General features: G+C 39.0%; 1 protein-coding gene across 2 annotated transcripts; it reads left to right on the top strand.

Moving 5' to 3' along the window:
* Nucleotides 1-11,698: 11,698 nt before the first annotated feature.
* On the top strand, nucleotides 11,699-13,505 carry LOC145132814 (F-box/kelch-repeat protein At3g23880-like). 2 transcript variants are annotated; one of them, XM_079067732.1, is made up of 2 exons: nucleotides 11,699-11,912; nucleotides 12,149-13,505. In XM_079067732.1, exon 2 carries the CDS (start codon nucleotides 12,188-12,190, stop codon nucleotides 13,325-13,327), a length of 1,140 nt encoding a protein of 379 aa, XP_078923858.1. In that variant the 5' UTR covers nucleotides 11,699-11,912; nucleotides 12,149-12,187; the 3' UTR covers nucleotides 13,328-13,505. The 2 variants fall into 2 exon arrangements, with proteins under 2 accessions (XP_078923858.1, XP_078923857.1); XM_079067731.1 differs by having other exon boundaries at nucleotides 12,166-13,505.
* Nucleotides 13,506-13,859: the final 354 nt, after the last annotated feature.

The raw sequence follows: 13,859 nt of genomic DNA on the forward strand, positions 1-13,859 counted from the left end.
GATGATTGACCTATTGGAAGTGAATGACATTCATGGATATGAACTTACACTCTAGATATTATATTGGAACATAAACAGGAAGGGATTCTAATGGAGTTCTAGCCCTAGTGATTGTTTTGGCCCAAATGACACTTTCGGAAAAACATAGAATGTAACTGACAATTCCATAGTTAGATTATGTACCTACAAAGATAATGATTGTGGTTTTATGTACTTGACAACACCCAATAATGTATTAAATGATTTAGGAATAACTCATATTGGTTAAAGAATGTTCTTGAGCTCTTAACACTTTCATTTGAGTGTTTGTAAGCATTATGGACTTATCATTTTGATAAAGGTCTTTATGATTAAGTTATCATGAGGATAGGGGTTAATTGAGTATTTAAGAAGTTTATAACCTTTATTTAGTCCTTAATAACCACTTGGTAAAGTTTGGTGGCCATTGGAGGTTTAGGGAACAAGATATTTAGTAAACTTTTGCAAAAATGGATGTACATCAGGGTTGACACAGGGGCATGTCACAATAGGCATAAGTGACACGGGGTTATGTAAGGCTTTACACGGGGTGTGTCATTGTAGTGTAATGTGACATGGGGCCATGTCGGGTGTTCTGTTAAGTGTATTTTTTTCATGGAAAACCTAGTAAACAAGCACTGATTGCCCCTCAAACTTTATATATAAGCTAATAGGAAGTAAGTAAGCTTATGGGGAATATCTAAATGTTAAAAAATTATGAGGGGTATTTTGGTCATTTTTAATGACTTATGTCTATATTGTATAGGTAGTGTTTGAAAGGTATTGCTCTTAGGAAAGGGACAAGAAGAGGACTAACTAACCTTCGTGTGATTGAGGTGAGTACGTGTTGGCATTTTCCCAGTTTAGGGTACATGGCAAAATGATTTTATGATAATGAAATGCAATGCTTTGATATATGAAATGCTTTGAAAAGAAAGTATTAAATAATTTTGGAAAGAATGTTTTGAAAGAATGTCTTGAAGGCAAGAATGTTTTTGAAAACAAAGAACGTTTTGGAAGAACGAATGTTTAAATAACATGTTTGAAATGTTTTGAAATATAGATGTGTTAATCATGGAAATGAGTATTTTGATACTAACGTATGAAATGTGTAAAGCATGAAAAGTAATGGCAAGAAATGGAAAAGTAATGAAAAGAATTTGAAAGTAATGAAAAGAAATTCAAAGTAATTGAAAGAATATATTGCTCGAGTCATGATGTCCTTGTAACGAGATCTAGAGGAATCTACTGGGGTGACGTCTCCCCTTTACGAAGTAGATGTCCTAGTTAGCACGATGCCTTGGCGGATTGATTGGTTCTTTCCACTTGATTTGTTCTTTCCGTCTGGTTCTAGACTTGGGGCAGTACCCTAAGTATAAAAATGGCAACGGTTTAATACCGAAATTAGCCCTTAATGATAAAAGAGAATGGAATGTGGAAAAATGTATTTGGAAATGAAATAATAAGATAAGAAATGATATTTTTTATGTGTATGCGAAGAGTTTTCCTTGAAAATGCTTGTAATGGTTTTATGGTCTAAAACTATGTTATGTTATGCATGAAATGATTTTTCATGTAAATACTTTGAAATGTTTTGGGTCACAAACTCACGTATCTTACGAGACATTTTTGCCTTACGTATCTCTTTTAATGTCATGTATCCCAGATTGGATTCAAGGAGAAAGATGATAGATGGAAGTAGAAGTTATGAGATAGAGAATTGAATGGAACTTATTAAGTTCCTTATTTATTGTATTAATGTGATTCTTATTTGTTTGCGATGGTTTGTATGATGCTTAATGGTAACACCCAATGTTTTAATCATAAATATTTTGTGGGACTGATTTTGTTAAATATGAGTTAAAACATGTAATGATTTTGTTAAAACCATACAATTTTAAAGTTTGAAAAAGTTTTTAAAAATCTAGGGTGTTACACATATTGTAACGTCCCAAAATTCATAAGTAAAAAATTCATTTTTAAGTCAATTAAAATCATCAAATATCTATATCATCCCAACAAAAGTATGTCAATGTGAAAATAGTTATCAGAGTACAATTCCAAAAATCATAAAAATGTTGAACAATGGTGGATGTGTTGCGATCAGGTCGGGCCCTTCCCATTTGATCCAGAAGTACCTAAAACATAAACTTAAACCGTAAGCACAAAGCTTAGTGACTTCCCTAAAATACCATACACCAAAAACACATAAATATAATAGAATGTGGTTGTTCCAGGTCCGTATCAACCCCCGGGTCTGTATCAAGCCCATATAACAGCAAGCAGTTGTGTCGGATCCGCATCAACACCCAGGTCCGTATCGACCCCGAGTCTAAAATGACTCTCGGCTCAGATTGGCTCCATGCATAATTTATACAATCATATCAGTAATAATCACATACATCCTACATATACAAATCAGTGGGTCGGCGTTGGTGCCTTCGATCCACTAGTGTGGTGAGAAGACTCACCTCAACTGAAGATATCTGAAACACACACTCGAGTTGTTGCTGCTACGACTCCTCACACTGATCAAAACCAAAAATCAATTCTAATCAATAAACGGATTCTAACCCCATAAACGAAGGTCCAATTCATCCTTTAACCTACTAAGGGCAAAATGCCATTTTGCCCTTCCCATACATTACCCAAATAGACAAGGCCCAAAGCCCATAATGGCTCAGGGCCCATAAATGGACCAAAAGGTTTTCTGAGAGTACGATCGGCATACCCCTTACTACGCCCAACGTACAACTCGATCTTGAAAGCGTTATGGGGCCATAGCCCACTACGCTCAGCGTACTTAGGAGTACGCCCCGCGTAATCCCATGAAGTACAAACTCTATTTTAATGTCTTAATGCTTTAAGACTTAATGTTCAAGCTCCAGATCTAACCCTAATAAACTTCTAAAATCATAAAGTTGCAACCTTTATGCCTTTACATGGCTACAAGGAGCCCAAAACCAAAGCCCTAACTCATATAACCATTTAAAACTCCATAACTCTTTCATGGAGGAATACCAAGGACCAAGCTTGCATTTTTATGACACTAAACACTCTAAAATGCTTAAAAGGACAACTCAAATGATCTGGAATAGACAATAGTCAAGAGACCATGATTTTTGGGACAAAAAGGTCATAACATGCAACCTAACAAGATCTAGCAAGGCAAGCATCAAGATTTGAACTTTATACCTCCAGAAGATGCACAAGGATGTGAAGAATCTGGATCCAAAAGCTTGAGAGCAACACCACAACTTCAAAGGTTTTTTTCACCACCAAGAACACCAAAATATCACTAAAAAGCTTCAAAACTTGCACACAAGAATTAGGATTTCAAGATGAGGGCTAAGAGGGATGGAGGCTAGAGGTAAGGAAAGGTTTGAGGCCATTAAGTTCTTTAAAAGGGTCAAAACCCTAAAAATTAGGGTTTGGAATCTTTGTGAGTACGCAATGCGTACTCTTACGTACGCTCAGCATACGCAAAAAAAATCCTGCCACCCATTAATGAGCTACGCCCAGCGTACCAGGAGGTACGCCCGACGTAAGGACTGATTTTGCAAAGATTTTAACTTAGAGCCAAAACATGAAAGGTACCTGGAACACGGGTGTTACAACTCTCCCCCACTTGAATCAGAGTTCGTCCTGAAAGTCCGTTGTTGTAAAAAAATCTGGGTAATGCTTCCTCATATAATCCTCAGGCTCTCACGTCCACTCAGAGCCCTTCTGGTGCTGCCATTGCACCTTCACCAAGTTCACCACTTTGTTCCTCAGAGCCTTGGTTTTCCTGTTAAAAATTGCAATCGACCTCTCCATATAGTTCAGGCGCTCATCGACTTGAATGTCATCCAAGGGAATCACCGCAGAATCATCGGCTACACTCTTCCACAACTGAGAGACATGGAAAGTGTTGTGGATCTGGTTGAGCTCATCAGGAAAATCCAGTTGGTATGCAACCTTTTCCACCCGGGTGGTAATCCTGAAGGGACCACTAAATCGGGGGACCAACTTGCCCCACTTCTGAAATCGGATGACACCCTTCCAAGGTGACACCTTCAGAATCACCAAGTCCCCCACCTAAAACTCGAGGCCCGAACGATGACGGTCTGTGTAACTTTTCTCCCAGCTTTGCGCGACTCGCAATCTGTCATGCACTTGCTGAATCAACTCAGTGGTCTTGAGCACTACTTCGATACTCCCCATAACCCGATGCCTGAACTCGCCCCAACAAACTGGGGTCCTGCACCTCCTCCCATACAACATCTCAAAAGGTGGTCGATCAATACTGGCATGATAATTGTTGTTGTAGGAGAACTCGGCCAGTGGAAGGTAAGTATCCCAACTCCCTCTGAAATCTAACACGCATGCCTGGAGCATATCTTCGAGTGTCTGGATCATTCTCTCACTCTGTCCATCAGTCTGGGGTGGTATGATATGCTGAAATACAGTTGAGTACCCAACTCCTCATGGAACTTCCTCCAAAACCTGGAGGTGAAACGAACATCTCGGTCCAAAACCACTGATATTGGCACCCCGTGCCGAACCACCGCCTCCCGAATGTAAATGCCAGCCAACTCCTTAGCAGATATACTCTCGAAAATCAGAATGAAATGGGCGCTCTTGGTCAATCTATCAATAATGACCCAGATAGAATCAACTCTGTGTGTCTTCGTTGGCAGCTTTATGATAAAATCCATAGTGATATCCTCACATTTCCACATGGGAATGGGTAACAGTTGCATCTTGTCATGGGGTTGTTGATGCTCGGCCTTGACTTTCCGGCAAGTCAGGCACCGCTCCACAAACCATGCTATCTCCCTTTTCATACGGGGCCACCAATAACTTAACTTCAAATCCATATACATCTCCGTGGCCCCAGGATGGATCGAAAACTTCGAATTATGAGCCTCCTCTAGTACTGTCTGCCTCACCCCACGAGTAGTCGAAACCCAAACTCTGCCACAATGAGTTAAAAAGCATCAACCATCTCTGACAAATAAAGGAATCTGTCCCCTGATCCGCTCTGCCTTCCAATTTTCCTTTTTTAATCCCTCCACCTGAGCCTTCTTGATCATATCCAATAGAGGCGAAATAATAACCATCCTCAGACATATATCTATGATAAGAGCAATCACTGCCTTACGAATCATGGCATCGACCACAACATTGACCTTACCAGGGTGATACAGGATCTCACAATCATAATCCTTTACCACAACCAACCATCTCCCCTTACTCATATTCAAATCTGACTGATCCATCAAATACCTAGAGCTCTTGTGGTCAGTATAAATATTACACCTGACCCCATACTGATAGTGCCTCCAAATCTTCAGGGCAAAAACCACAACCCCCTGCTCCAAGTCATGTGTAAGGTAATTCGCCTCATAAGGCTTTAGCTGTCTCAAAGCATAAGCAATCACATACCCCATCTGCATGAGGACAAATCCCAAACCCGAGATGGATGCATCACAGTAGACTACAAAATCATCCATGCCCTTAGAAAGCATGAGAATCGGTGCCTCGCATAATCTCTGCATCAACGTCTTAAAAACCAACTGCTGATCGAGCCCCCACCAAAAAGTAACATTTTTCTTCGTTAAGTAGGTCAATGGCACAACAATTTTGGAGAAATCCTAGATAAATCTCTGATAATACCCCACGAGATCTAGAAAACTCTGAATCTCAGATGGGGTTCTCGGAACCTCCCACCCCATTACGGCCTCGATCTTGGCCGGATTGAGCAATATACCCTTCTGGTTGACAATGTGCCCCAAGAACTGCACCCCGCGCAACCAAAACTCGCATTTGGAGAACTTGGCATACAACCTCTCCCTCCTCAGGGTCTCCAATTTAATACACTGCCACATAAGCTTTTTGAGTTTTTTAGAAGCCACATGAACTTAGCATGTCACCTTGTAAAAGTTGGAAAGTGACCGTGTGCCAATTTAATAAGTTTGATTTTGTACAAAAAAAACAAAAAAAAAAATAGAGAACCAATGAGATCAATTTTTCCCACTTTCTCTTTCCTCTTTACTCTCGCAGTCTCGCTAGCAAGTTAGCAGGCCTCCTCGGTGACGCCATTTAGCGTAACGTCCTTAGTAGGAGTGTGCATTTGGACTGAACCAAACCATAACGATTTGACAGAAATTGGTGGACCTTAGACCGGACCTGTTGAGGCATGTCCAGGTTGGGGTTTTCCGACTCTTGTACCCGTTGGACCGGTACAACTTTAAGTGTATATGATACAACTCATTGAAGTCTTACATAAAGTTAATTTATCTATTAGGATTATAGGGGTGAGTATTGGACCAAACCGGAACGGACCGACTCTTGGATCAGACCGGTTTGATAGAAATTGATGGACCTTAGACCAGACATGCAGGGGCGGAACACGAGAAGTTAAATTAGGGGGGCCAAAATCAAAATTTAGAAAAAAAAACCATATTAATAAGTTTAATTTGATTAAAGGATATGAGATATAGAAAATTTTAAACAAAACAACTAGTATGAAATATATTTATGTCGCCTCATCAAAATGGAACCTTTTGGAACAGTGATCTTGATTCGGCTCACAAGTCTACTGTTCTTCAATCTAAATAAAATAAAGTGCTATATAATATTATTATTGAGCAAGTCTATAATCTCAACTCTAAACCAAAACAAAATTTTGATCATCATTTTTATCTTGGTCGATTAACTTTACCTTGACTAAGCAACTTATTTTTTATTCCAAAATCTCACTGGGAATTTTTTTTACACGCTTTCAAGTATGGGTTTAGTAGTAACGTCCCAAAATTCAAGGCCAAAAATTTCATTTTTAATTAGGTTATTACATAAAACCAAAGTGTGAATAATCAGAATATAATATTATGAAACCATATCAGAGTATAATCCCAAGGATCTCGTGTGCGGAAAACATAGTGTGATGTGCTGCGACCAAGCCGACTCCTTTCCTTTGAAACAAAGTACCTGAAACCAAAACTGTAAACCGTAAGCACGAAGCTTAGTGAGTTCCCCCCTCATACCACATACCACATAATATCATCGGTATCTTTCAACCGGTAACTACCATCGGTATCTTTCAACCGGTAACCGGGGACTATTTCACCCCTACCACCATCACATGATAATATATATCATAAACATATTGATCACATACTAACATCATAACATAATGATCACATACCAACATATCATAAACAAACAGATAAGCATTGCATGGGTTCTGTATACCCCTTCGGTATCTTTCAACCGGTAACTGCCATCGGTATCTTTCAACCGGTAACTGCCATCGGTATCTTTCAACCGGTAACTGTCATCGATATCTTTCAACCGGTATCCGCCATCGGTATCTTTCAACCGGTAATCGGGGACTATTTCACCCCCTATCAACAAGTCATAAACATATTGGTTCCATGATAACATAACATAAACATACTGATTCATATAATGGCATATCATAACCATACTGGTCACATAATATCATATCATAAACATACTGCTCACATAATGGCATATCATAACCATACAGGTCACATAATAACATATCATAACCATACTGCTAGGCATGCATGGGTTCTGCCCACCCCTTCGGTATCTTTCAACCGGTAACTGGGGACTATTGCACCCCTACTACTACTACTAACACATCTCATAGCATCCCAGCACAATAAGCATATCAAATAATGGCAACCAGATAATTATCACAAAGACAATCATCTCAAACATAATCACCTACTGGTGGGCCGACATTGGTGCCTTAGACCCACCCCTACTGGAAGGTAACTCACCTCACACTGCTGAAGTCCCGAAGACTCAACCCCACACTGCTGACGTCCCGCAGACTCAACCCCAGCTGCTGGATGACAGATTCCCGGTCTGTCAATATCAAAACATTACCCAATTAATAATTGGGTTCCACTACATGACCATAAGTACATACTTTGGGTAATTACTACATTACCCCTATCTTGGCTTATTTAAGCCCAAAGCCCAATCCAAAGGCCCAAAAGTTCAACTATGGCTCAAAGCCCAACATATGGCCCAATTTTCCAAATTGGGCCCAAACCTTTACATGGTCTCATTCTAAGGCCCAACATCATATAATCATTAAGGCCCAAACTATGGCCCATCTATGGCCCAATTTTCCAAATTGGGCCCAAACCCCTTACATGGGCCTTACCCTAGGCCCATTAAATATTCTAGTCCATTTGCTTGACTTTGGATGGCCCATTAATAACGCAATCATCAAGGCCTAATAGAAGACCCAACAATACACCCTTGTGAAATTAGGGTTTCACATAAAATGACGATTAGGGTTAAGTGTTCCTACTTAACCCATTAAGGACTTAATCCATTAAGTCCAATGTTGACTTAGGTTGATTGCAAATAATTATTAATTAATATTCTAAGTTCATTAATTAATCCCTATGCGATCCCGATAAATCCCAAATTAGGGTTTCATGGCATTAGGGTTTTCTAAACCCTAATTAGGGTTTCCAACCCATCTTAGCCCAATAGGCCCATTAGTTAAGTCCTTGGATCCATTAGGGTCCATTAAGCCCATTAGACACATGTTTGGGCTTTTATGCCCATTAAGCCTCATTGGGCCCATTAGGGTTTTAGTCCCTTGACCAAACATCCCCAAACTAGCAATCCCAACACAACTAAGCACACCGCCACCCGACACGGCGGCCGGTGGCGGCAGGAGGCGGCAACCACCACCCTAAGGTGGTGGTTTTCAATTTCTTTTCATTATACTTTAGCTAATTACACTTTACAATGCCTTAACCAAAAATAAACACACACTAACTACATTGAACACACACAATGGTGGTTCATGGTGGCAGCCACCACCCTATGGTGGTGGTGATGCCATTTCCGAGAACTTCAACTACACACATACACCAACAGTAGAAAAACACAGCCACATACACAAGCTCTTGTTGCAAAAGGACCCAGCCACCTTCTTGGTGGCGTATGGCGGCCGGCAGCGAAGGTTTGGCGATGACAACCAACAAACGCACACACACACAAAGCACGAGCACCCATCACGCAGCGACACCTCGGACGTGAAGGAGAAGGTCGGCGACGGAGGAATCAGCTTCAGCGGCTTCGTCGGTGACTGTCGGGCAGGAGATGGCGAAGATTGATCTGGGTAGCGTTGGCAACATCAATGCAACAGTGGCGGTTGGCGTCTCCCTGCCTCGTCGTTGACTGATATGGCAACCCCACCGTGGTCTCGTTTCTCTGGCTTCACAGACGAGGGGGGCGGCGTAGACGGCCACGACAACGGCCTTGTTCTCGTCGGCAAGGAGGATATGGCAGTGGGCATTCTCGACGACATCCATGGTTTGCTTACGATCCCGACAACTACGTCACTACGGCGCTCATCGGCAAGGCAACAACGCTTGTGACCTTGACAGTGGAGAGGGGTGCGGCGCCGGAGGTGGTTGAAGGGAGAGTGGCGGCTGCAAAATGGTCGCTAGGGTTAGGGTGTAAGATGCGACAAGGGGGGATAACACAGGTTTAAACCGCGACTCCATACAAACTTTGCGTCCAAATAACGCCTCTGGTCCCTCCTTCCCGTTTTCTTTTCAAGATCAATCCCATATTTACCCTTTAAACCCTCAGCATTAAAATCCATTACAATTTAGGTACAAAATGTACCAATTACACCCCTGCTTCCATAATTCCTCTCAAATTAGATCCCTAATTTACCAAACAACCCCTTAGCCTCCAAAATCTCTTCAAATGAAGTCCCATAAATCACCATTTAGTCCCTGCCTTCAATAATACTTACAAATTAAGTCCGAATTTACACTTTTCACCCCCAATCTCTAAAATTGTGACAATTGGCTCCTCGAGACCAACACCTTGCTATAAAATTATTGATTTTCGGGCTACTATACGTTCATTAATTTATTCATTTATCTAATAAATAAACGGGATGTTACATGAGTATTAACCAAGTGCTTTATCTCTATATTACTATTTTATTTATATATATTACTATATTGAGATTGAGATGTTTAATTAAACATAAAAGAATAACCAAAATATTTACAAAGCGTGGGAATAAATGCAAATAAAATGAAAATTGAAATTATAGTCTTAAAAAAGAAGAATGCAGTGGTAATCGGTATGCCCACGTTGCTTTAATGAAATAAATAAATAATACTCAACTTTGAAATATGATAGGCCTACTAATCCAATTCAAGTTGGCTAACGAGTTGCAAATAGACTAATAAGTTGGAACTTAGAACCCAAAAAAGCAAGGGGGCCATGGCCCCCCTTGGCCATAATTGAGTTCCGCCACTGCAGACATGTTAAGACTTACCAGATCTAGATCCAAGTTCGAGAGGTCCAAATACTCACCCATAGTCCTTAACATCTCTTAACACCTCTGTTCCCATAATAAATACTCCATCCGTCCCATATTAATAGTCCATGTTTCCTTTTTGGGTTGTCTTAAAATAATAGCCTACTTCTAAAAATAAATATCCATTTTACCAAAATACCATTCAATCTATTAGTTAAACTACCATGGAATTAAATGCAACTACAATGTAATTAAATACAACAAAAGGGTAAAATTATCTTTTCATTTAATAAAATTAGTGGCAATTAATGTTTTCTTAATCTGTATAATTTTGGGATGGAAAGAGTAATATATAGTTAATAAAATCATCAAAATAAAATAAAAATAAATAATTCAAACTAGAAAAGATTCCCCGGCGTTGCCGGGGTCGGAAGGTATTGCTTTGTAAAGTAAAGTAGGATGTTGGTTGCTTTTTGTCCGTTAATGTGAGGTTAATTTGGTCTTTTCAGGTAGCAGGGACTGAATTTGTCACCATGGGTAAACCATATGGACTATTTATGTAATTTTGGCGGTGGTGGTGGTGGTGGTGATGGCAGATGGTGGGTGGGTTTATGGTATTGGGTGAATATTTTTTAATAAATAAAACATTAATTTAAAACCAAAAAGAGAATGTTAAATCTGGTAAACCACAGGGACCAATCGTGTAATTTTGTCTAACAATAATAATAATAATGATGAGGGACCATTTCTGCCAAAAGACAAAATACTAATAATATGTAATAAAAGGCTAGGGTTATGAAAAATTCAAACCAAAGTGAAAGGGTTGTTTGTGAACAAAAGCATAAAGATGAAGGGTCAATGTTGTAAATTGGAGGACCAAAATTGACAAAAAAGGTGCCACTTTACTGTTAAAATCTTTCATAACTTTAATATATATATAATAATGATGAGGGACCATTTCTGCCAAAAGACAAAATACTAATAATATGCAATAAAAGGCTAGGGTTATAAAAAATTCAAACCAAAGTGAAAGGGTTGTTTGTGAACAAAAGCATAAAGATGAAGGGTCAATGTTGTAAGTTGGAGGACCAAAATTGACAAAAAAGTGTCACTTTAATATATATATATATATATATATATATATATATATATATATATATATATATATATATATATATAATAAAAGACTAGGGTTATGAAAAATTCAAACCAAAGTGAAAGGGTTGTTTATAAACAAAAACATAAAGATGAAGGGTCAATGTTGTAAGTTGGAGTATAAAAAAAAAAAAAAAAAAAAAAGTGCCACTTTAATATATATAAAAAATATATAATAATCATTCAAATAAAACAAAAGCTTCTTGATCCCCGTGACAATTGTCCTAAAAACAAGAGCATCACCTAACCCTAGAAATCTCTGTGGTTACTTGGATCCTAATCTCCTAACTCATCAGCGGTGATCACACCAAGAACAAGCAATCGTCTCTGAATCGAATATTCCTTCAATCAAAGAACACATCACTACTCCCACCAACTCTCATTTAACTCTCTTCACACTTGCTGATACTACAAGGTATGATAACTTCTTCGATTGCTTTCATAAATCTTCATCTTCTATTCTAACAATTGTCGACCGATATGCGTTTTACCCTGATCATGATCCTGCGCTGGTGATTACAATTTCGATTCCGATTTCATACCTTGATGCTCACTTTCATATTCAAAGACTCATATTCATCGTAGTGATCAGTACTGACCACTTAACTGTAAAAATTGTTGTTATTTTGGAGAATTGATTCATTTTTTCAGATATTTTGTTAGAACAGATACGCGATCAATTGAGGACAAATGAACAGCTCACCGAAGAGATGTGCGAATGAGGTCTCACTTCTTCCCTACGACTTAATTTTCAAAATTCTTCTTCTCCTTCCTGCAAAAGACATCTTAAAGCTAACTCTCGTATGCAAAACATGGCGTACCCTGATAAGCAGCCCTAATTTCATCGAATCCCACACCACTCGTTGTGAAAAAGTTCTCACATTTCTTAAACAATTCTCCGAATCACGCCCAAATACATTCGATATCAACACCAATAACAACAATCAATTCACACTCTTCGACCCAAATCCTCCCAAAAAGCAAAAACTTCAAATCTATCTAATGGAATTCAATTTCAAACACCAAAACGCCACAATCACCGACCCAAACATTTCCGGTTTCCGCGAAATCTTAGCCACATGTAATGGTTTAATTCTAGCGACAAACAAAACCGGGACTTTACTAATCTTGAATCCCACAACCCGAAAGCTCCTCCCACTCAAATCCGGAACCATAGTTCAAACCCGTGATGAATCATACGGGTTTGTATTCAGCCCTAAAACCCAACAATATAAAGCTATACACGTGTTCAGAGACGAATCGGGTCACATAGACACTGAAATACTAAGCTTAAGCACAATGCAATGGACCGGGTGTCATGTCCCCACTTTCGGGCTCTTCCGTGACTTCACACACAAACCAGTTTCCACTTGTGGGGTTCTTTATTGGCTTCCAGGGACTAATAATGTAAATTATATAATCTCAATGGATATAGACAAGGAAAAGTTTTCCCGTATGGATCTTCCAGTTACAACTGGGATGAATGATCGACTTATTGAGAATGGTGATTTGTTGAATTTTGTTGCTCAATTGACGGTTTACCGGATTCAAATATGGACATTGAAACGGGCCGAATGTGAGGAAATTTGGGTCAAGAAGTGTACGATTAACATGGATTATGATATAACAGGGTTGATTCCGGTTTTCATGACGAAAAATGGGAGGTTTTTAGTTTTTAAGAAGTGGAGAGAAGCGGTTTATGAGTATGATATGGAAGAAGAGGAAATGGGGAAGGTGGTGATTGATGGGGATCGGAATTTTAATTATAGAATGGCGTTTACGCATTTGAATACGCTTGTTTCATGGTCGAATTCCACACCGTTGTGGTAGTAGTATGTGTTTGTATGATCGATGTTTATATCATATTTTTATCTAGTTGAACTTATTATCTGATAATTCTAGTCGAGTTAAAGATTGAGTGGGAATATAAGTTCGAAGTATGTAATTGTGTTCGAGTTTGTAAACGTTGGGCTTGAATTAAAGAAAAAAACCCGATGGATTGTGTTAATATGCAAGTATAGTTGGTGTATAATTTTGGGTTGTGAACTTGTGATTGTTTTAGTGCACATTTTTGGAGCTATTTTATCTCAAGCTTTATTAAGAGGGCTAGTGTAGCTAGTAAGTCGAGTTTGAACTTAGTTTAGTTTGTCAAATTGAACTTAAACCAAATCGAGCTTTGGTTGTCCCGTTTGTAGTGCAGTCCTATGGAAGTTTTCTAAAATTTAAAAAATAGAAAATTAATAGGGTGTTCCTATATCGTGATATTTCCACGGTACTTCCACTGAATAAATTGGTTATTGACAATTATACCCTTGATTATATTTTCATAAATATTCTGAACGGTTTCTTCCTCCTTCCTCCA

This window comes from Lactuca virosa, chromosome 8, assembly GCF_052849685.1.
Source record: "Lactuca virosa cultivar CGN04683 chromosome 8, Lactuca_virosa_CGN04683_v6, whole genome shotgun sequence".
In the NCBI taxonomy this organism is placed as follows: Eukaryota; Viridiplantae; Streptophyta; class Magnoliopsida; order Asterales; family Asteraceae; genus Lactuca; species Lactuca virosa.

Bases quoted from the DNA above. Each gene is read 5' to 3' on its own strand.
- LOC145132814 (XM_079067732.1), top strand. From the start codon at position 12,188: ATGAACAGCTCACCGAAGAGATGTGCGAATGAGGTCTCACTTCTTCCC.